Here is a 25,105-nt window from a genome sequence, read left to right on the forward strand (position 1 = left end):
GCAGTTTTGAGAGCTGGTCTCCCACCTCCTCACCTGGCAGCTTTGTAAATAAATATTTTGTCTTTTGCAAATCCAGGTGACTGTGACTGACTTACTGTGCATGGGCAGAACAGACCTGGACCTGGCTGATAACAATTTTCTCCTATTTTTCTCTTAAAGTTTTATGGATTTATACCTGTGATCCATTTTGAGTTAATTTTTATATAAAGTGTGAAATTTAGGTTGATGTTCATGTTTTTACCTGTGCACATCCAATTGCTCCAGCACCATTTGTTGAAAAGGCAATCCTTCCTTCATTTAATTGCATTTGCATTTTGTGAAAAATCACTTGGACATATTTGTGTAGTCTATTTCTGGATTTTTCTATTCTGTTCCATTGATACATGTGTCTACTCCTCTGCCAATACCACACAGTCTTGATTATTGGTTATGTTTAAAAAGTTTCTGAACTAATTCTCAGTGTGGCCTGAGAACCATTTCTGAAGCTAGAAGAAAGTCTCCAAGAGACTGACTAGTCCAATCATCCCCTGTAATCCAGAAAGGTATAGTCAAAGTGTGCTGTACTGAGAGTCAAAAGACCTGGGTCTTGTAGTCTCAGCTCATCAGGATGTGGCTGAGTGACCTGGCTAGGTCTTTTAGTCTGAGTCCCAGTTTTCTCACCTGTGGAACTGGGATGCTCATACAGCACTTGTTTAGCCTACCCTCCCAGTATGCTTGTGAGTGTAAAAGGAAATATATTTGATCTATATGTAAGGTTTAGACTTAAGCATAATTCAAATACAAAGGGTTCTTATTTTAGGGATAAGCACAATGAGATTCAGAGATTAAGGTTCTCCTTACCCAAAGTCATCTTCTACTTGACTTCGTGGCACCCATCAGAAAATTTCACATATTATTCAGCACATACGTAGTGTCCGAACTCTGCCAGGCACTGTGAAAAGTCCCTGGGGTACAAACACAAAAAGACATGGTCTCTGCCTTAAGAATCTTTCTATTTAGTGAGGACATAATTTTACAAAAGCTAAGTGAATACAAATTAAATTTGTATTGAGTATTCCTTTAGAATTCCAGGACCCTCCTAGTTGGATGAGTCCACAGGACAATAAATCATTGTCCTAGCATCTCTGTAAGTCCCCAGCTATACTTTCAGACTTTCACAGGGATGCACACTGACTTTGGTAGTCAACAGGAAAGAGGGTTTTCCTGGACAGAGCTAAAAATCCTGTGAGGTTCACACACTTGTAACCACTTCCCAGCGATCACCATCTACACTCCAGGATTCCTCTGCCATCCATTTATTAATCAAAAACATCCCACAGAGCCTATTCAGGGCCCAGATGTCAGGCTTAGTATCTGGGTGATAAAATAATATACACAACAAACTCCCATGACACGAGTTTACCTATGTAACAAACCTGCACATGTGCCCCCGAATATAAAATAGTTAAAAAAATACAATTTTTAAAAAATTTAAAAAGTGTATATTGCCTACATCAGGTGGGACAGATCGTGCAGACAGTGGGTATTCCCAAAGGTCAGCCTGCTTCTTCTGTGTGCTCCCAGGTCTCATTTCATGAATTGATTTCAGCCAAGGACTATCTATAATGTAACTGCATGTGGACTAGCTTTGTCAGAGAAAAGACTGGATGTAACATTCTTCTATGTAGCCGGCACTGAAGAAAATCTTCTTTGGAAAACAAAGGCTATTACTATTAAATCACTTAAACATTATTACATGCTATTTGGTACGTTCCAAGTGCATGAGAGTAAAGCAAAACACACAATAGCAAAACATGATCTACTGCAGCAAAATCAAAATTCAGTTTCTAGAGTCACAGCTGGAGAGATGCTCTGATGTAACTACAAGTGCCATCCCAGCCACTGGTGAGGCTCTACTGCCCCCGGGTGGCTGAAGTCCTTCTCTGACAAAGCTGCCGGTGCTCTCATGCTGATAATGTTACGGTGATTTTTACAAGGGCAGAGTGGATGTATGAATAGTTGGATGGATGGATAAATGCATGGAGGGATTGGGGTATTCATTCATTTAATAGTATTTAATTTCAACTATTTTTCCACACATGGGGCCAAGTGCTGTTAAGACATGATGTTTGAGATCTGAGATGTAAAAAACTGCATTGGTGTTAATTAAGCTAAAGCTGTGGTCCGAGCGGCTCAGTGCATTGGTCCCAGGAGAATGGGATGGGGCGGGACGGGGCGGGGCGGGGGGGGGGGGGTGGGCGGGGTAAGAAAGGATTAAGGAAGTGACCTAAGATAAGAGGGGAGGGACTTCCCAAATATACTTCTTCTAGGGAGACAAATATAGCTCTGGCTAACCCATAGCCTATTAACTCAAATCACTTGGGTTAACAGGAGAAAGAATAAAAAACAGTAAGTGTGGGGTTAGATATATACTAGAAGGAATACAGGGAAAATCCAAGGTGGGAACAGGGAGAGTAGGCAGAACACTTTGCTACACTGAAAAACAAAGTCAAACAGGTTAAAACAAGATATGGCACTTGACGTGACTGGTCTTCAAAGATGATGCCACTCAGTATTAGTTACTATACTATTGATGGATATGCAAACTGGTACATTTATTTTGACATAGTGGTTTCACAATCAGGAATTTATTGTCTAGAATTACTTGCATGATATACAGAGAAAAGAACAGATGAGACCACCTGTTATTCGTTTCACCTGGACTTAAATAATAGAGTTAAGACACTTCGAGATGAGGAGTTTCTTCTGGAGATTGAAGATTGTGCTGGAAGTTGTCACTGTAGCTGGGTTAGTATTGTTAGCTCTTTTTAAGAGTCTGTAAAAATTCTACAAGATTCCCAGCGATCTTTTTAAGATTCTATAAAAATTCCCAGTCTTTTGATTTCAATTGAACTCAAATATGCATTTATTGAGCACCTGGTGAATGCACACTACTTTGGCTGGGTTTTAGGAGGTTGTGATGCAGGGATAACTCAGATCGGATTCCTTCCCTCAAAGACCTTGGTCTAGAGAAGCCTGGCTTGTAAAAACATAAAATACAGAATTTATGGTGAAATAATGGCTACAATACAGCATTATGAAAATATGGGATAGGGAAGATATGATACATTCTAACTGGAGGGATGATGGAGGGGAGATTCCCAGCAGATGTGGCATTTGAGCCTTGAAACAGAATTTTGACAGCTCTAGGGGAAGAGGGTGGGGGAAAGTGGGGAAGGATTCTTTTCCTTTAGGTTGGAAGAGCATGTGTTGCTATTTATTGTCTTTATTGAGCACCAGCAAGGTGTTGTGTAAAACAGACAGCATAAAAACAACTATAAAGGGGAGATAAAATACATCCCTGAAAAAAAGTCATATAACAGTAAATGATACTGTTTGATTACCTATCAAAACAGTCTACAGAATCCAGAGGTGAAGCAGAAATGCAGGCTACTTTTCTCTGGGTAGTGAATTAGCCACTTCAAAAATATTTCAGTGAAGTCAGTAAAGGAAAACACGAGGCATAATAAGACATTTCTACCACTAGCCCTCCTTTCTTCACTAGATTTTGTAAAAAGTTACTGTTTCTATTTTTAATTAGATGAGTAATCTTGCTTCAAAAAATTCAAGGGATAAGAAAAAGTAAAAAGCAAAATTCTCCCTTCAAAATCCCCTGTTCTCCTCCAATCTCATTTCTCTTTCTGGAAGTAAGCACTATTATCAGCTTACTGTGTTTCCTTCCAGAATGATTTCAGTTGAATTCATGGAAATATGTAACTGGTGTAATTTTGCATAAGTGGATATATGTGTTTTTCTGAACTTTTTTACTCAACACCATATTTTAGAGAATTTTATATGTTAGCACATAGACCATGGAGTACAGAGTTACAACATTTTTTTTTTTAAAACTGGAATTCCACAATTAGGATATACCTTGGCTATTTCACCGTTTCCTTTTTAATGGTTAACAAGATGAAAACTACTAAAGTCTTATTGGGGTTTTTATAACCAAACAAGGGAAAAACGACTCCAACTCTGGGCCTAAAAGACATCCTACTTGAACCTCTCACTTGCAGTTCCTCATTCAATCCCCAAACTGCAGTGTGTTTCACAAATCCAGTCTCTTAAGTGAAGGGAAAGCAGGAAACCCTTGAAGAATTCAGTAGTAATACAATGAGATAAGTATGTGCTGTGATTCTTAACTCCTAGCCTTCTCCAAAGGGACCAGTGATCATCTAGGGATAAATCTGCACTGAAAAAAAAAAGGAAAATCGCCGTACGCCACAGTAGTTCACTGGTTAGAGTGAGGTTTACAGGGGTGAAGTAATTAAAGGAATTTTAACCCAAGTCCACCTTACAGTAAGTTCAATGGAACCCTAAACCCTTCCAGTGTTTTTTCCCCAATTCCTGAGTGTACATTTAAAGGACACAAGGCAGAATCTTCACATTGGTTTCCTAACCTTTAGAGCAAGGGTGAGCAAGATAGAAAAGACTATGAAGAATCCACAGAGCTTTATTACACTCTCCAACCCCCAATCAAAATAGTAATGCACAAGTTATAACAATCCCTTGTTGACTAGCTATAGTGTCACCCTAAAATATCTGAATCAATTATCTTAATTTATATCTGCCTTCCAGCTTGACTGGTAATGAAAACAGATGGACCTGGAAGAATGACTGACAATTATTAACTCAATTAAGTAGTGTACCCAACTGCAGGTGCCTTTCCAAGTGTGGTCTCTTTCAAGGAGCAAATCAACAGAGACCCTTGTATGTAGCTATTGCTTAGGCAAATGCTTTCTCCTCCTCCATTTAACAAGCACTTATTGTCTTACAGTTTCTGTGAGTCAGGAATCTAAGCGTGGCTTAGCTGGGTGCCTCCATCTCTGGGTTTCTCAGGCAGCTGCAATCAAGATGTCAGCCGGGCTGTGGTCAACTCCAGGCTCACCTGGGGAGAATCTATTACCAAGTTCACTCACCTGATTGTTGTCAGGCCTCAGGTCCTTACTGGCTGTTGGCTGGAGACATTGGTTCCTCAACATGTGTTCGGAATTGGTGGGTTCTTGGTCTAACTTAAAGAATGAAGCCGTGGATCCTCGTGGTGAGTGTCACAGTTCTTAAAGGTGGCATGTCCGGAATTTGTTCCTTCTGATGTTCGGATGTGTTTGGAGTTTCTTCCTTCTGGTGGATTCGTGGTCTAGCTGGATCAGGAGTGAAGCTGTAGACCTTCATGGTGAGTGTTACAGCTCTTAAGGCGGCCCATCTGAGTTGTTCATTCCTCCCGGTGGGTTCGTGGTCTCACTGGCTTCAGGAGTGAAGCAGCAGACCTTCGCAGCGAGTATTACAGCTTATAAAGGCAGCGTGGGCCCAGAGTAAACAGCAGCAAGTTATTGCAAAAAGCGAAAGAACAAACCTCCCACACCGCAGAAAGAGACCCCAGCGGGTTACTACTGCTGGCTCGGGCAGCCTGCTTTTATTCCCTTATCTGGCCCCACCCACATCCTGCTGATTGGTCCGTTTTGACAGGGTGCTGATTGGTGCATTTACAATCCCTGAGCTAGACACAAAAGTTCTCCAAGTCCCCACTAGATTAGCTAGACACGGGGTGCTGATTGGTGCATTCACAAACCTTGAGCTAGACACAGAGTGCCCATTGGTGCATTCACAATCCCTTAGCTAGACATAAAGGTTCTCCAAGTCCCCACCAGACTCAGGAGCCCAGCTGGCTTCACCCAGTGGATCCCACATCCAGGCGCAGGTGGAGCTGCCTGCTAGTCCCCCGCCCTGCGCCCGCGCTCCTCAGCCCTTGGGCGGTCGACGGGACTGGGCGCCGTGGAGCAGGGAGCGGCGCTCCTCAGGGAGGCTCAGGCATGGCAGGCTGCAGGTCCCGAGCCCAGCCCTGCGGGGAGGCAGCTAAGGCCTGGCGAGAAATCGAGCACAGCAGCTCCTGGCCCAGGTGCTAAGCTCCCCCCAACTGCCCGTGGCCAGCGGGGACGGCCGGCCGCGCTGAGTGCCGGGCCCGCCGAGCCTGCCGAGCCCACGCCCACCCGGAACTCGGGCTGGCCCGCAAGCGCCGTGCGCAGTCCCAGTTTCCGCCAGCGCCTCTAGTCTTGCTTCCCTCCAGTCCATTCTTCATGCTACAGGAAGAGTGAGTTTTCTGGAATACAAATCTAATCACAACCGTTCCCAGCTCAAAACCTAGCAGTACTCTAGTACTGGTGCCTCAGACTAAAATCCAAGCCCCTTGCTTCCTGAGGCAGAGATGAGTGTATGTGAATTTTTAAAAATAACCATACAGAAAAACAGATTCTTTGGGATGTGCAGTTCTGTGAATTTTTATTTTTATTTATTTATTTTTTTTGAGGTGGAGTCTTGCTCTGTCGCCCAGGCTGGAGTGCAGTGGCACGATCTTGGCTCACTGCAACCTCTGCTTCCCGGGTTCAAGCGATTCTCCTGCCTCAGTCTCCCAAGTAGCTGGGACTACAGGCGTGTGCCACCACCCACGCCTGGCTAATTTTGTATTTTTAGTAGCCACGAAGTTTCACTATGTTGGTAAGGCTGGTCTCGAACTCCTGAGCTCAGGTGGTCCGCCCACCTCGGCCTCCCAAAGTGCTGGGATTACAGGAGTGAGCCACCGCGCCCGGCCTTCTGTGAATTTTAACACATGTATAGATTCTTGTGGCCACTGCCATCTATTAGTCCCCAAAACAACCTCATGCTATCCTTTCATAGTCGTACTCTCCCTCATCCCTACCTCTATCTTTTTAAGAAGGTCAAAGAAATGGAATGTGATCTTTTGAAAAACAAAAACACCCAAGCCCCTTAGGGCGTTTTTAATGCCCTTGCCTACCTCTCCTCCCTGTCCTCCAACAACTGCCCTCCCAGGCCCCGCAATGCAACTCGCCGGAACTATGCTCAGTTCTTGGGGTGCTCCAAGCTGTCCTCCACTTAGCCAAGTTCCCCACCCGCTTCCGGGGGTGGGTTTCCACTGTGTACAACAGTACCTAGCGCTTCCCCCACTACAGCCCCCTTTCACGCTGTGGTAATTGCCAGGTTATCTGCCTCTCCCATTACAGTTCCTTCCTCACAGGGACCGCGTTTAAACCACGGCGGTATCCCTACCGCGCAGGATGGGCCGAGCCCCGCACGCCCCGAGGCAGCACCCCGCACGCAGTAGCCGGGCGTCGAGGAGTTCCCAGCCCACACCAGGCGCGGACCTACGAAGGCGGAGCGAGCATGCGCACTAGGAAGGGGCGGGGCGGGGCGCGCGCGATCCCCCGCCCCCTGCACGCGGTCCCAGGAGAGGCGGGCCTTGGCCGCTCGCTCTCCCCTCCCCCATGCCGCTGCGCTTGCGCGCTGGGGACAACCGTTGCTGGGTGTCCCAGGGCCCGAGGCAGGACGGTCCTCCGCTGACACCTTCCCTTTCGGCCTTGAGGTTCCCAGCCTGGTGGCCCCAGGACGTTCCGGTCGCATGGCAGAGTGCTACGGACGACGCCTATGAAGCCCTTAGTCCTTCTAGTTGCGCTTTTGCTATGGCCTTCGTCTGTGCCGGCTTATCCAAGTGAGTGACTGGCCTGAGGAGGCAGCGGACCGGGGACACCCTGGGGGAATCTCCCGAGCTCCGCGACCTCGAAGCCTGGCCCTTCCTTCTCCCTGGTCCTACATGCCTCCCTCCCCCACTGTCCGGGGTCCTGGCCTCGACGCCGAGGGGTGTCCCTCTCCTCTCCTGGTCAGGGAACGCAACAACTGAGGCGGCGCGGCCCAGATGGGACGGGAAGCGCCTGCGGGCCGTGGGTGCGGGTGGAACCCCCTCCCCTCACCGGAGGCCTGCCTCTGCCCACCCGATCCTTCCCCAGCCATTGGGCGTGTGACCGTGCAGGGGTCGTGTGACAGCTGCTGGCCAGCTAGGAATGATTTTTACATTTTCTTCTTTTTTTAAAATTATTATACTTTAAGTTCTAGGGTACATGTGCACAGCGTGCAGGTTTGTTACATATGTATCCATGTGCCATATTGGTGTGCTGCACCCATAACTTGTCATTTACATTAGGTATATCTCCTAATGCTATCCCTCCCCCCTCCCCCCACCCCACGACAGGCCCTGGTGTGTGATGTTCTATTTTTGCATTTTCAAAGTAAATATGAAATGTACTCTTTCATGACTTGTGGAAAAGCATGACGCTCACATTTCATTGTTCGTGAATAAAGTTTTACTGGCACACAACCACGCTCATTCCTTTACGTATTGCCCATGGCTGCTTTCCCGCTTTAGAACAACGGGGTTAACTGGTTGCCACACAGTCTGGTCTGCAAAGACTGAAGTATTTACTATCTGGCCCTGTACAGAAAAAGGTTGACCCGTACGGTAAAATTTGGAGAGCATGTGGATTGTGGGTCGCGGTCTGGGACACTCACCTGAGGATGCGCTCCCAGAGAGCATGCTTGCGCACACGGCATTCAAAGCCTTAGTTAAGCAGGATTATAACTTAAGACCTGCCAAGGAGCAATTTTTGTCCCTCCCCGAAAGCTGAAAACCAATAAGGTCAAATTCAGGGGTGCTAAGACTTTACTATATTAACAATATCGTGTGGGCACCTTGAGGCACTTAGTATTTAAGTCAGGTAGGTGAGGCTTCCCCATTTAGTCTAACTGTAGTTCATTGTGGCATTTAGTAATGTTGGAGTTTGGTTTCACTTAAATCAATAAATACAATTTAACAGGTGTTAAAAAAAGCACTATCGTGCATGCTGATTATGCAAATCTATTTTTCAGAATTGCTAAACGATCTTAGTTAAAAATCAAATTTAAAAACTGAAAATACAACACAATCTAAATTATGAATAGTAATGGGAAAAGTTCTAGATGAAGTTCTAGGTAACTAAAGTTAGCTCTTTAAATACTAGCATTTATGATTTGTAGCTGTTTTTAATAAAAAGTTTTGTAAAATTTTTCTTCCTTGACATAGAGGACCAGAACATAATGAAGATGCTACTATCTTTTCTTGATGTCTGATGATCATTATTACTAACACCAGTTATTGCATTTTGGTAGTTGTAGATCAGCAAGTCACAAGTGACTAACATATATGGAGACTTTAACTGAAGTGACTTTAACACTGTCACACAGTACACTCTGGGACTGCTAGGTAGGAGTCCCTGGACTCCCACTTAACTCAGTGCAGTCTCTTGCCTAACACCATAATTTTCCCCTCCCCCTCCCCTTCCCTTTCCCCCCCCTTTTTTTTTCCTGAGACAGGGTCTCACTCTCTAGCCCAGACTAGAGTGCAGTGGCCCGATCTCGGCTCACCGCAACCTCTGCCTCCCAGGCTCAAGGGATTCTCCCACCTCAGCCTCCTGAGTAGCTGGGATTATAGGCGCACGTCACTACTGCCTGGCTAATTTTTATATTTCTAGTAGAGATGGGGTTTCACCATGTTGGCCAGGCTGGTCTCGAGCTCCTGACCTCAAATGATCCATCCGCCTCGGCCTCGCAAAGTGCTGGGATTACAGGCTTGAGCCACTGTGCCCAGCCAGCCTGTTGTCTTTCTTAGCACCCTATTCCCTAATCTTTCTTGGGAAGAAAGAAAAGGGTTGTAGGAAATGAAAAGACGCTTCCCAGAAAAAAGGAGTGATTTTTGTGTTGAATATATAGATGTTATAAGACATAAGGAAACTATATACAGGTTGTAATCATAGAAGATGTCTTGGAATATGTAATTACCTTTCTTCTACAGAAGTGGATTAAGGAATATATAGAGCAGGCAGTGGTACATGGCTGCTTTCTCTGTATCTGTCTCTCTACTTTTTCTCTAATTTTAATTTTGTTTTTAAAATAAGTATACCAAAATGCGTAATCATTGAGCTTGATGTAAATCAGCTATGCATTCTTTTATATGGCCACTATTCAAACAATTGTTGGCGAGATGCAAAAGATAAGGTACATAGGTTTTTATAATGAAAAGTGCAGCTTTGACACATTTTTTCTAGACTACTAGACAGTTTTGAGGTTATATTATGCAAACATCACGGGTGTATTAAGTAATTGCATTTATTGAAAACCTCAGTACTTCTTGTATCTGCCTATACCTTTCTAACAGGCCCAATCCAAGCTTAGCTAGTATTTGTTTAATCTAAATTCAGTTAGACATAAATGCAGCTTGGGTATACAGAAGTCGGCACTCCTTTACATACACACACACACATCCTGATGGTGCTGGAGAAACAACGTTTTACTATATAAAATTTTTATACATTCAGTTTCCTCTACCTGATTTTTCCATAGTTTTAAATACTTTCCCATTTTTAAATTTTTAAATGGGAAAGTATTTAATGTATTCCCTCTTTAATGTATTTGCACTGTGCAACTTACTTTACTTTTTAATGAGAATTCTTTTTGCTTTAAAAAAAAAAATGCACAGGCCGCGCACGGTGTCTTACACCTGTAATCCCAGCACTTTGGGAGGCTGAGGCGGGCAGATCACCTGAGCCCAGAAATTCAAGACCAGGCTGGGCAACATGGCAAAACCCTGTCTTTACAAAAAATACAAAAATTAGCCAGATGTGGTGGGGCAGGCCTGTAGTCCCAGCTATTCGGGAGGCTGAGGTGGGAGGATCACCTGAGCCCAGGAGGTAGAGGTTGCAGTGAGCTGAGATGGCGCCACTGCATTCCAGCCTGGCTGACAGAGTGAGACCTTGTCTCAAAAAAAAAAAAAGCACAGTAACTTCTAAAGTAATATTAACATAATAGTTACATATTTAAATAATATCAACTACTATTAAAATTATATAATTGGCCTTTTTAAATTTTAAGTCATCAAATATTCATGGGCTGGGAGTGCAAACTAATTAAAATTAAAGTGTGTTAATATTAATTTAATATTAATATATGTTAATTTTTAAATGATTCAAACTTTGCATAATAAGTATAAATAAAATTAAAATATTAATTTTGAGGTATCTCCCAAATAAATTATTTCCTCTAGATCATCTCTTGGTATAGACTAGGAAAAATAGGGTTAGTCTAGGATTACAAAAGCTCTTATTTCTAGATTGGTATTATAAGAAGGCTCAATGTATCAGTCTTTGGCTTCTGTCATTGTGTTTAGGAAGGATTTTGTCCTAATGAACCACAGAAGGTAAGGGAAACAATAAGGCAGCAACCAGCAACAATTGTTTGAATCTATCACCAAATAAATTAAGAGGAAAAGAATATTCTTTTATTTCAAATACATTCTAAAGGTAAAGTTCACTGAGTTCTGGTGCTGCAAGTTCACTTAGCTAGTGCCCAAGGCTACAGCATTTAAAAGGTCTCTCAAACCTGTGAATAGACTGTCATGACACACTTTGTTAATGTTTGAGATAATGAGGAGCATGTCATCCAATAGGCAAGTGTCAAGAGAGTAGTCTGTGGGGGAGTAGCAGGAAGTTTCATTAGCCTGTCCATTGATGTTTTATGGGGGAAAAAAGTCCTGTCTTTCTGTTCTGTTGATCATATTATCCCTTAAATGGATATACTTTAATCTCTTGATAATATATGTGAAATTAAACTTAAGCAACATTTTTTATCTCCAAATAATAATTATTTGAAAAGAAAATATTTTCTTTTTTTTAGTATCACTATATATTTGAAGCATTTTAAAAACACACAATTTATTTAACCTAAGTATAGTTTTTTCTGAGCCTCAAATATTCATACCTTGACCATTTGGAGCCATTGTAAGCTGTCTTCTCTTGTTCTTTTGATAGGATCCCATATATTTTTAAAGACTTCTTGTTTTCTGATGTTAACTGATTGTTCCAAGCCCACTTTGTGTCTTTCCCACTCTATCTTTCTCACTCTGAATGGAATTAACTGTCTTTCCAAGGGGATGGAGAACATGGTATGAGAGACCAAAGTGCCTGCGATACATACTAGACTACTGCAGTGGGGAAATATTGTTATTTTTGTCATTTTAGTGAACAGAAGTAGAAGAGAAAGATTTAAAATAATGAGTTTATTTTGGTTCCAATTATAACATTACTCATAGGATGCATCTTGATTTTTAACTCTTTATCTGCACTAGAATTGTTACATAATTTAATAAGGCTGTTTTGGTTGTGTATTGTGGCAAAAATGACTGCTCCCCAAATTTATCATTTTTCATGATTCTATGGGTTCACTAGACTCAGCTGGGCAGCTCTGCTTCATATGGTATAGCTGAGGTCACTCATGCAGCTGCATTCAGCTGGAAGTTCAAATGGATAGGAACATCCCAGATGGCCTCTCATCCTCCAGGGTCTTTACATGACTTCTCATCTTTCAGTACTCTAGCCCAAGTTTCTTTACACCATGGCAGCTTGCTTCCAAGAAGGAGATTTATAAGCCCCAACATGGATGCTCTTACGAAGCCTACACTGTATCAGACTTGCTAATGTCCTATAGGCCAAGACAAGTCACATGGGGCAAGCCCATATCCAATGTCAGAAGACACTACCCAAGAACATGAATAGCAGGAAGTGTAAAGCCATAAAGTTACATTTCTTTAACTGGAACACTTGATTAATATGAACATAATTACTTGTTTATTTACCTGTCAGCAAAAATTAAGATTTGCATAATTATAAGAAAATTGCTGGATGAATAAGAAGATTTAATATTTCCTTTTATGACCATTCCTTGAGTACACCTCAGTAATTAAGCACAATTATTACTACTTTGAGTTGGAAATACAGTACTCCAGCTCAGTTCATTTTAAAATTTTAACCTTCATAAAAGTTCATTTTAATTTGAAGGTGTTGGATATTTTAACTGGTAGTTCTTGCATTATTACAGCTTTCAGTTATTAATTCTTACTTTAGTACTTAACTGCTGTAGAATAAGGGAAGTTTATTCTTTATGAGTCCACTTCATGGCATGTATAGAAAATACAAGCAATTTGTTCTCCAAAGTTATGGACATTCAGCCAGAGTGTGTGGACCATCTATAAGTGATGGATGCTTGGGTATATGTTTAAGTTTTATATACATGAGTTTTTTATGGAGAAAGCCATTTTGTTTTCACTATCATTGTAATAAAAATCCTAGTTATATTCAAATCTTTAACAAAATGAGCATCCATAATTGGTGATTAAATTTTGGGTGCAATCAGCAGTAGCCATATCAAGGCTACTGGCCAAGGGCAAAGTAGAAATGTATGTGTATCTACACAATGAAATATTATTTGGCCATAAAAATCAATGAAGTACCGATACATGCTACAACATAGATGATCTTGAAGACATTACGCTAAGTATAAGAAGCCACTCACAAAAGGACACATATCATATGAGTCCATTTATATGAAATGTCTAGCATAAGCAAATACGTAGCTACAGAAAATAGATTAGTGGTTGTCCAGGGGCTGGGGGATAAGGGATATGGGAAATGGATTTTACTGTGGGATGACAAAACTGTTTTAAACTTAGATTGTGGTGGTGATTGCACCACTCTGGACATACTGAAAACCATTGAATTGCATACTTTAAGATAAATGAAAGGTAAATTATGGAGGTATTTTAATATTAAGATTGTGATTTACTTACATTAAAATTATGTCAATGCAGTATTACTTTAGAGATTGATAAAATTCAATGAAAGGTAATTAGTAGAACATAAGTTTATGTGATCTAAACTTACATTAGGCTATTTAGTAAGAGGCAGTTACAAGAAGTATGGGGGCTCTCTGAGAAATGGAGCTATTTCACCATGATGTTTATGATGTTATTTTATATAAACTTCACACTTAGAAATTTAGAAAGACGTAGTAAGCTGTGTCTTTTATTATAAAAAACTGCCTACTTTGCCTAAAATAAAAGAACATTCTTATTACTCATTTAAAATTTTCTCTCTAATAATTATTGGACAATTAGCCAGAAACTGCTCCCCACACAATAGTTTTTAGACTAACAGATTTATTTTTAAACATAACATGAAGTCTAGTTTTCTTCCTCTGTATTCTTCTGTAGAAATGTTTTACCTGTGATTATCTTAGTAAGATAAATTACTAGAAGTGCAATTAATTTACATACCTTCCAGCATTCTGTTCATTCATTCAGTTATTCATACTTTTTGACTGTCTAGTATGGTTCTAGGCACTGGGTAAAACAGAGTATATAATGAACAAATTAGATGTGTCACAGCTCTCAAAGAGCTTACTAAGTGTAACAGTTAACAAATATTAAACAAACAAATACAGTTAGAACTGTCTAAATTCTATAAAGAAAAGAGCAGTATGCTAGAGAGAGACTAAAGAAGGATCTAGGGATCAAAAGGGAAGTAAGGATGGAACTTATTATTTTTTTTCTTTATTTCTTCTAAAAAAAAAAACAGGATCCATGTGTAGAACGTGCAGTTTGTTACATAGGCATACGTGTGCCATGGTGGTTTGCTGCATCTATTGGCCCATCCTTTAAGTTCCCTCCCCTCACCCCCCACCCACCAACAGGCAGTGGTGTGTGTTCTCCAGGGGCTGGGGTATAGGGGATATGGGAAATGGGTTTTATTGTTCTCCTGTCTGGGTAGGAGGGAACTTATTTTACTAAGGAAGTAACATATACACATGCCAATCCTAGGTTTTATCATTTAAAAATATTTGCCTACTTGACTGGCAAAACAAAAATTGTTTTTAATTTGCATATCTTTTATGAACTATGAATTTTAGCAAGTTTTCATGAATTGGCTTTTATGTTATTCTCTTCCTCCTTTAATTGGTCATTCTATGAAAAGGAAATATATTTCACATGTATTATTTATTGAATGAAGTTTTAAATTTTATTTATTTATCTATTATTTTATTTTATTTTTTTGAAATGGAGTTTCACTCTTGTCCCCCAGGCTGGAGTGCAATGGCACAACCTTGGCTTACTGCAACCTCTGCCTCCTGGGTTCAAGCGATTCTCCTGCCTCAGCCTCGAGAGTAGCTGGGACTACAGGTGCATGTCACCATGCCCAGTTAATTTTTGTATTTTTAGTAGAGACGAGGTTTCACCATGTTGGCCAGGCTGGTCTCAAACTCCTGACCTTAGTTGACCCACCCAAAGTGCTGAGATTACAGGCGTGGGCCACCAAGCACAGCCTGAAATTTTATATTTCATTGCTCATTTTAAATCATGATTTTATTATTTTCCTCATAATAAACTCAAAAGTAATTAACTTGCCTTTTATTTCTGTGTGAACGGGATGTATTTTTTTGTAAGTCATTGATTGTCAGTTACTTGTACTTTCTAGTAAGAAAATACTGTATCTGGATTATTTTCAATATTACTAGATACATCTTAATATGCGAAAGGGATGCATTTTGGTCCATTTGATGATAGAACAAAATTTGGTCATATTTAATTTAATTTAATTTTAATATTTACATGTAGTTTAAAATATTTTGGTCCAGTTGACAGCACAATTTCGGATACTATATTTATTTATTTGATTTTATTTAATGTTCACATGTATTTTAAAACAGAGTAGTATCCCTGCAGAATAATTTTATCACAACACTAATACAGCTTTGCCAGCATCCTTGTGTCATTTCTTTATGACAACATTGTGTGGTTGTTACAAGCACCTGCTTTGAAGTAAGGCAGCCTGTGTTCAAATCTCATCCTTACTTATAAGTTGAATATAATCTTAAGCAAATTGCTTATCCTTTCTAAGTCTCTTCCTTTTCTTCTTTGACAAAGTACTTCTCACAGTCAAAGCCCTGGGTATAGTGCCTGGCACATAGTGATCATTCAATCAGTGGAAGCTATTAGGATCTTTTTAATCATTATCTTCCATTTCCCCTTTGGATTTCCTACCACTTTTGTTCCTACAGTTATTTAGTACCATTTTGTTTACTTTCTTACCATTTCTGTTGTGTGACAGTTCTTCCTGTACTATTTCAAGAAGAGAAGTGCAGGCAACCTCAGGCTCACCTTCAGGCCCCATATCTGAGATTCCAGCAAAATCTCAAGCCTGCTTAGCAGTTAGCCATCCTGCTTATAAGAGGAACTGGAGAGCAGCATCATGGTTTCCCAAGCTGAAGATTCTTACCTGGGCCAGAGCCATGTTCTAGGACATTGCCATGTTTGCTTTAATCACTTACTGGTAAAAATAGATGGGATATTATAAAGTATACCAGTGTAGACTATGAATATCCAAGTATAATAACACAACTTCTAGCAAGATTGTCTGTTCCTTGTAAGAATTTGAATTTTGTTCAGCTTTCTAGCACCTCCTGAAGAATGGAGAAAAACAGGTTTTCACCGTGGCCACAGCCATCTGTAGGGACAGTTGAGGCTCCACTATCTTTTACTACCTTGACTACAAACATTTTTATAAAGATCAAATTGATTTGCAAGAGCAGACCTGATTAGTAGAACTGAGAAGGTCAACATGAAATAGGGAGATGTTTTAGGGGACAAAAGCAGGAGGTAGAAGGTGTGTGGAGAGAGGATGGAATTAACAATAGAAAAATATGGAGCCAAGGGTACATGAAGAACAGAGGAAAATCGAGGTAGGAGGTAGTGCACTCTGTTGCTAGGCAGCCAAGAACAGGCTTTTGGGTGTTGCCTGAGTAACAATAGAAGGGGATGATAAATATTGCAGTTTGTTAAGGAATCAGCTAGTAGTAAGTATCTCCTTTTCCTGTCCTTTGGCACTCTAACTCACCTAATATCCACCTGGGTATCTTATTTACTACTTTGAGAAGAGGCAAGCTAAATAGTTGAAAAGCAAGTGTTTAGCAGCCTATAATCTAATGGCAATGTCTTTTTAAAAGCGTTGAAACCTTTGTTGGTTTTACATTTTAGATTTGCTTATTATAGTTGCTCAGAATTAAAATCTTTTTCAGATTAAAAAAACATTACAGAAAAATTTAAATATGTACACAAGTACAAAGAATTACATAATCTCCACATATTTATAATAGCTTCAGTTATTATTACTATTATTAGCATTTCAGTAGTTTTTGGGGAACAGGTGGTTTTTGGTTACATGGGTAAGTTCTTTAGTGGTGATTTCTAGCTTTAGTTATTATTAATTCATGATTAATCCTATTTCATTGATAGCTCTACCCACATTCCTTTTCCTCTCACTTCCCTGGACACTCTCCCTAATTTCTTGGGCTTGGATTATGTAGAAGCGAATTCTAGACATCCTATAATTTTATCAGCAAATACTTCAGCATGAAGCACTAAAATATAAGGACTTTACAAAACACAAAACAATGTAATTTTTTACTTATAAAAATAATTCCTTAATATTATCAAATATCTGGTTAGTGTTTCTGATTGTCTTTCTCTTTTTCCAGTTTGATAGAATCAGAATTCAAGTAAGATTTATACATGTAACTTATTGATATACCTGTTAATTCTCTTTTAATCTATAGTTCTTCCTCCATCTCTGTTTTTTCCCTTGCAATTTAATTGTTGAAGAAACTGGGTCATACATCCTTTAGTTTTTCACAGTCTAGGTTTTGCTGATTACACCCCCATGGTGTAGTTTAATATCTCCCTTATTGTCCTATATATTTTCTGTATATTGTTAGTTATATCTAGGGAGACCTACTGGATTCAGAATTGACGTTTTATTTTTTTTTGCAAGACTACTTCATAGGTGGTGTTGCGTTCTTCCATCAAGAAATACATAACGTCGGATTTTGTGCCTTTTTAGGTATACATAGCCATAGAAAATTATTGCAAAATGATCATATTTTAATTATAAATGGCTTCTTTAATTATTAGCTGAAATAGTTTACAGATTGAAACCTTTCTTCCTTTTGAGCTATTTTTCCATATGCAATTGGGTCTATTTCTATATTTTCTGTTCTGCTCCATTCATCTGTTCATGGCCAATGCTATACTATTTTTCATAATAGAGGCTTTATAATATATTTAAATATTTGATTTTAATATCTGATAAGGCTAGGCTTTGTTTTCCTGGCTGTTCTTATTTGTTCTTCCAAATAAACTTTATAATAAAGTTTTCTAACTCCAGAAAAAAATTAATGACATTTTTAGAAACATATTAAATGTATAAATTAAAAGAGAGGATATGACATCTAAGCATCTTTATGATGCTGAATCTTTTCATCTGAGAACATGGTATAGCTTTCTATTTGTTGATATTTATGTCTTTCAAAAGATTTTATTGTATTCCTGTATTAGTTTACTGTAGCTCCTATAACAAATTACCACAAACTTGATGGTTTAAAACAGCAAAAATTTATTCTCACAGTTCTAGAGGCCAGAAGTCTGGAATCCATTTCCCTGAGCCAAAATGAAGGCATAGACTGGGCTATGCTCCTTCTGGAAACTCAAGGGAAAAATATGCTCCTTGCGTCTTCTAGTTTCTGGTGGCTGCCTACATTCCATGACTTGTGGCCACATCAGTCTAATCTCTGCCTCTTCCTCCACATTACCTCTTCCTCTTCTGGGTGTGTGTCAAATCTCTCTGTGTCTATCTCTTATAAGAACATTTGCAATTGGATTTAGAGTCCACCCAGGTAATCCAGAATAATTGCCCCATGTCAAGAAACTTAATTTAACCACATCTGCAAAGACACTTCTTTCTTAAGGTAATATTTACAGGTTCTAGGGTGATATCTTTGAATATTCATTATTTAGCCTACTATAACTCTTCATATTGATTTTGGCATGTTTTTAATATTTTATGGTTATGTATATATATAATGCCAGGCTGCAGTACAGTGGAAAGATCATGGCTCACTGCAGCCTCAGCCTCCCTAGGCTCAAGCAATCCTTTCACTTCAGCCTTCCCACTAGCTGGGAATACAGGTATGTACCACCAAGCCCAGCTAATTCTTGTGCTTTTATAGAGTTGGGGTTTCACCATGTTTCCCAGGCTAGTCTCGAACCCCTGGGCTCAAGCCATCCACCTGCCTCGGCCTCTCAAAGTGCTGGGATTACAGGTGTGAATCACTGCACACAGCCAATATTTTGTTTCATTTTTTCTGTTATGTAAACAACATCTTATTTCTTATATCTTCTAAGCAGTTTATATTTATATATTCATTTTGGTATATTGATTTTTATGACTTGCTATTTATGAAATTCTCTTACTAATTGTAGTAGCTTTTCAATGGATTCTTTTGTGTTATCTGTATTTATAATTCTATCATCTGTATGTAAACATAGTTTTACCTCTTTCTGTCCAATTCTTATGTCTCCAATTATTTTCCCTCATCTAATTGCATTGACTAGTATCTCCAACATGATGTTAAATATTAACAGTAATGAAGATATTAGGTATTCTTACCTTGTTCCTGTCTTTAGTGGAAAAGCTTCTACTGTTTCCCACTAAATAAGATACAAAGTATATTTTAATGTTCTTTTTAGGGAACATGTTTTTCTATATAATTTTAAGGGAAATTTATATTTAAAATGAGAAATGTAAGCAGTTACCTTTATAAAGAATAATATCTTATTAGTGATCTGTAGCTTTGAAAGTGTTTTAAAATATCTAATTTATTTGGTTCAGTGAAATAAAAAGGCAAGTGTAGTATCTTAGCTTTATAGTTAAGTGAATATCCAGATAAGTTAAATAATTACCTAAGGTCATGCTGCTATAAATTGGTAGAGCCAGGACCAGGATCAAATATTTTATTTTCACTGCACAAGGCATATTCATTTTACTCAATTATTTTCCTTCATGAAGACTCTGATTCAGGACAATGCATTTTATAAGTATGAGTTTACATAAATAAGTTATTTTCCTTTTTAAAATGTGATTTTTATACAATTTTTGTTTGCCATTAAAAAATAAAGGAGAAAAAATTCTTGAAACTTAAAAAAATAAATGTGACTTATAATGGTTTACTATATTAAATGATTGGGGTGTGTGTGTGTGTGTGTGTGTGTATGTGTGTGTGTTTAGGGAGTAAAACATTATAGTTAAAGTCTAAAGTCTCCTCTACTGACCAAATTGAGTCCCACTGCCTCTCCTTAGAGGCAACTGCCCATATGAGTTTAGTACGTTATCATTACAGTCCATTAAAAAAATCTGCAGTTCACAGACAAAATATATGATACTATGTGAGTGATTTTTAAAAAGTATTATAAGGATAACATCAAACTCTACTTTATGTTTTATGCTTTCTTTTTCACTTATCATCATCATATGGATCTTAGGAGTATACAAGGTTTTTCTAAGCATTACATAAAATGCAGAATTTACTTTTAGAATCAAGACCTCCAGACGTGTGGTATCTTTCCACTAACCACATTGGCTCACTAAACTGTTCTCATTAAGAATTTTTTAATAATCAGCTGTGGAATCTAGTGTAATTTCATTGATCAGCATCTGTTTTTGAGGTGAAATGGGTTAATATAAATTATATCTGTTTTCTCATTGGGCGTAAATGCAGAACTTCCACCTCAAGCAGCCACCCCCTGATTTTACAGTTTTTGGGGGTTCATTTTGTTTGGGGCTCTTTTCTGATGGCTGTTCTGTTCAAAACCAATCTATTCTGGCCACTGTTAAAGGTTTATACTCTCTGTGAATAAAGTAGGAATATGCTAGCAGTACGAAAGAGATTTTGTAAAACTGTTAATGCTAATTACAAATGGTGCTTCTAGTAAATAAAGCTGGCCTCCTTAAAACTCAAAAAAAAAGAATTTTTTAAGATTTAGAAATATGCCTTCAATTTTGATTAAACGTCTATCTGGTCTTTCTAAGTTGTAACAGAATAAAGAAGAGAGGAGAAACATGTAAATACAAAGCAGTTTTTGAGTATTTTGTGCTTACCAAAAAGCTAAATAAAAGTGCCTCCTGAACAGAAAGTTTATTACTTTATTTAGCCTGCAGGGGGATGGTTCAGGTAGGCGTAATGCATTAGTGTTTGGTAAAAAGTGATTTACTTCCCTGAATTAAATCAATTTGTATACTTGAAAATGGCAAACCTTAAAATTGCACATGGTAAAAAACCATAGCACTTAAAATTAAAATACCCTGGTTCAGGAGTAGTTGAACAGAATTCCAGAATATCTTAATATCTTACTATCTTTTCTGTTCTCCATGTTGGAAATGAGAGGCTTTACTGCTCAGATGCTGCAAAATAGGAGTATAAATAGAACTACCTTTTTTTTTTTTTGCTTATCAAAATATTTTATTTTAGGAGACCCCTCAAAAAAAGACTCTCCACATTAGATAGACGCCCCAACAATACCCTTGGGCTTTTTTTGTCTTTTCTGTATTTTTTCTTTTTTAAGTCAACTAAAACAATTTGATGCTTAAAATAAAAGACAGGAAATATTTCCTGACTAGACTTTAGTCAAGAATATATATATATTTTTGATCCGGGGGCAGGTGAGGAGAAGGAAGGTGCTGCCAGCGGTTCATGAAGTAGAACTACCATTTTGTTAAGAGTGAAATGCTGATGATTTAGACCAGGAACTCACAAACTTTTTCTGTAAAGGGTAATATAGTATTTTCAGCTTTGCAGGCCATGTGGTCTCTTACAATTACTCTAGTGTTGCAGGCAAAAGCACCTGTAGATAATACACAAACAAATAGGCAAGACTCATTGGGTTCCAATAAAACGTTACTTACTAAAACAGTTGAGTGGATATGAGTCACAGACTATAGTTAGATCTTTGTTGGGTTGAAGGCAGTAGTATACTGGTAAATATTTAAAACTGGCTTTTCGGAGAGAGGAGGAAACTCTGATTTGTAGCATTTGCTCATTTACGTGGCGTAGATACTCCAACCATGGTTGATTTCAAACTACCAAGTTGACATCACTGAGCAGGGAGGTAGAGATGCACAGTAGCACACCATTATATGCATTTTCATCATACAGATACACTAGATGTAAATAACCTCACAAGCATAGAAAATAGTAAAATAATTAGAAAGTGATGAGTTTGGGATATTTATTACCTTTGCTTTTAATATAATTTATTTGATTGTAAATGTAGATAAGTTAATTGTTAAATAATGTCTGTGTTTAACATCTGGCTCACAAAATTCATAAAAATTTAACAGTGGGCTCTAGTGAACCAGTATAAGCCTACTCCAGCACACCACTGTGTTAGAGGACATAATCAAGAATTTTCATTTAATAAGTTGCCTGTTGAATCATAAGTTATATGGGAGAATAAAAGCAAAAGTATAGAGAGAATGGTGTTAATATGCAACTTTTGCACTAATCTTGCTCAACTGTTTAATAAGAACCTGAAGAAATAATTTTGTTTATTTAAGTGAAAGTTGACTCTGTGTCAAAGGTGCTTTGCATATTGGTTCTTTATTTCAATTTTTAAGTGATAGCATATGAAATAAATTTTGGTCAGTAGATTCTGTCAGTGTGTCATATATAATAATAAATGTTACTTATTATTTATTTGATTTTTTCCCTGAAGGCATAACTGTGACACCTGATGAAGAGCAAAACTTGAATCATTATATACAAGTTTTAGAGAACCTAGTACGAAGTGTTCCCTCTGGGGAGCCAGGTCGTGAGAAAAAATCTAACTCTCCAAAACATGTTTATTCTATAGCATCAAAGGGATCAAAATTTAAGGAGCTAGTTACACATGGAGACGCTTCAACTGAGAATGATGTTTTAACCAATCCTATCAGTGAAGAAACTACAACTTTCCCTACAGGAGGCTTCACACCGGAAATAGGAAAGAAAAAACACACGGAAAGTACCCCATTCTGGTCGATCAAACCAAACAATGTTTCCATTGTTTTGCATGCAGAGGAAGCTTATATTGAAAATGAAGAGCCAGAGCCAGAGCCGGAGCCAGCTGCAAAACAAACTGAGGCACCAAGAATGTTGCCAGTTGTTACTGAATCATCTACAAGTCCATATGTTACCTCATACAAGTCACCTGTCACCACTTCAGATAAGAGCACTGGCATTGAGATCTCTACAGAATCAGAAGATGTTCCTCAGCTCTCAGGTGAAACTGCGATAGAAAAACCCGAAGAGTTTGGAAAGCACCCAGAGAGTTGGAATAATGATGACATTTTGAAAAAAATTTTAGATATTAATTCACAAGTGCAACAGGCACTTCTTAGTGACACCAGCAACCCAGCATATAGAGAAGATATTGAAGCCTCTAAAGATCACCTAAAACGAAGCCTTGCTCTAGCAGCAGCAGCAGAACATAAATTAAAAACAATGTATAAGTCCCAGTTATTGCCAGTAGGACGAACAAGTAATAAAATTGATGACATCGAAACTGTTATTAACATGCTGTGTAATTCTAGATCTAAACTCTATGAATATTTAGATACTAAATGTGTTCCACCAGAGATGAGAGAAAAAGCTGCTACAGTATTCAATACATTAAAAAATATGTGTAGATCAAGGAGAGTCACAGCCTTATTAAAAGTTTATTAAACAATAATATAAAAATTTTAAACCTACTTGATATTCCATAACAAAGTTGATTTAAGCAAACTGCATTTTTTCACAGGAGAAATAATCATATTCGTAATTTCAAAAGTTGTATAAAAATATTTTCTATTGTAGTTCAAATGTGCCAACATCTTTATGTGTCATGTGTTATGAACAATTTTCATATGCACTAAAAACCTAATTTAAAATAAAATTTTGGTTCATGAGTTTGTAGTTTTTTCTCATTAATTTTAAATGTTGTGAAGACCTTTACGATGTTTAAGCTTTGATTTTACTTGAATAGATTAGTTAAATTCATTCATTTTATGAGTTAAGAGACTGTGCTCTCTCTCACTCTATAGCTAGTTTTAAATAAAATAATTCTATATATATAAAGTGTAAAATTTTGGGGCATATGGTCTTTCTTATTCTTTCAGATAATCTGAGTTGTCTTTTTTTTTTTTTGAGACAGAGTCTCACTCTGTCACGCAGGCTCGAGTGCAGTGGTGTGATCTTGGCTCACTGCAACCTCCGCCTCCTGGGTTCAAGTGATTCTCCTGCCTCAGCCTCCTGAGTAGCTGGGATTACAGGCACCCATGACCACGCTTGGCTAATTTTTATATTTTTAGTAGAGACGGGGTTTCACCATGTTGGCCAGGCTGGTCTCAAACTCCTGACCTCAGGCAATCCACCCTCCTCGGGCTCCCAAAGTACTGGGATTACAGGCGTGAGCCAGTGCGCGCAGCGAGTTTTCTGTCTTAATAGCATAACTTGGAGCTTGTATCTGCACTTTTATTTGGATATAGGTGTGCCTCCTTTAAAATGTAGATACTATATTAAGATACATCTCTATTCTTTTGTCATTAAGTACTTTTGGAGTGTCAATGAGGGACTGTAACCTGGTTATGTAATGAAGTCATTCTCATTTCCTTTCTTTGTGTACATACACATTGAAGATTTTCAAATCTTTTGTCAGAGAGTATGACTGACACCATTAAGGTTAACTGTGTAGTATTATAATAATGGCTCAGGTAATTCTGTTTATGATTTGACCAGTATTATATTCAAATACATTTATTTATTTGTTCATCAAGACATTCATTTATAGTTTGATAAAGATTTATTGACCTTTTACTATGTGCAGGACACAATAGATGCTAGGCTTTGGGGATACAAAAATAAGACCTACTTTCTTTTCTCTTTGACATTATATTATAGCGGGAAAGATACACACTAAACAAATAATTTCAAGAATTTTTAAATTTCAGTTGTGACAAGTTATTATGAAGGTGTGAGGTGTTTGACCTCACTTAGACCAAGAATAATGGGAAATCTACCCTGAGAAAGTGGCAATTAAGGTATAGTCTGAAAGATTAGGGTGTGTGTAAGGAGAAAGTGAACATTCCAGGCAGAGGGAACAGCAGGTATGAATGCTGTGAGTTAAAAATAAGGATGAGAAGTTCAGGAAGTACCTGGAGTATAGAAAGGCAAGAAAGAGCATCACAAGATGGATCTGGTGACATACACACCAGGTCAGAATATATCCTGTGGCGCCTTCAGTGCGTTATTAAATGTTTTAGCCTTTACCCTGTGATCAATGAGAAGCCATTAGTGGACTTTAAGCAAAAAGGACTAGTATGATCAAATATCTGTTAACAACAACCAAACCCACTCGCTGCAGTTTTGGAAGTGGGCAAAAGTAGAAGCACGCTGTGCACAGGCCAAATGTTGCTTGGAGTAGGTGGAAACAATTGGCAATTAAAAGGGAGAA

At 38.7% G+C, this 25,105-nt stretch overlaps 1 protein-coding gene across 1 annotated transcript; it reads left to right on the plus strand.

Annotated features, from left to right (window-relative positions):
* The first annotated feature begins 7,224 nt into the window (after positions 1-7,224).
* SPESP1 (sperm equatorial segment protein 1) lies at positions 7,225-23,561 on the plus strand. The gene is made up of 2 exons (XM_019011335.3): positions 7,225-7,540; positions 22,349-23,561. The coding sequence occupies exons 1-2, from the start codon at positions 7,477-7,479 to the stop codon at positions 23,335-23,337; spliced, it is 1,053 nt and encodes a 350-aa protein (XP_018866880.2). The 5' UTR covers positions 7,225-7,476; the 3' UTR covers positions 23,338-23,561.
* The last annotated feature ends 1,544 nt before the right edge of the window (positions 23,562-25,105 follow it).

Source organism: Gorilla gorilla, chromosome 16 (assembly GCF_029281585.2).
Source record: "Gorilla gorilla gorilla isolate KB3781 chromosome 16, NHGRI_mGorGor1-v2.1_pri, whole genome shotgun sequence".
NCBI lineage: Eukaryota > Metazoa > Chordata > Mammalia > Primates > Hominidae > Gorilla > Gorilla gorilla.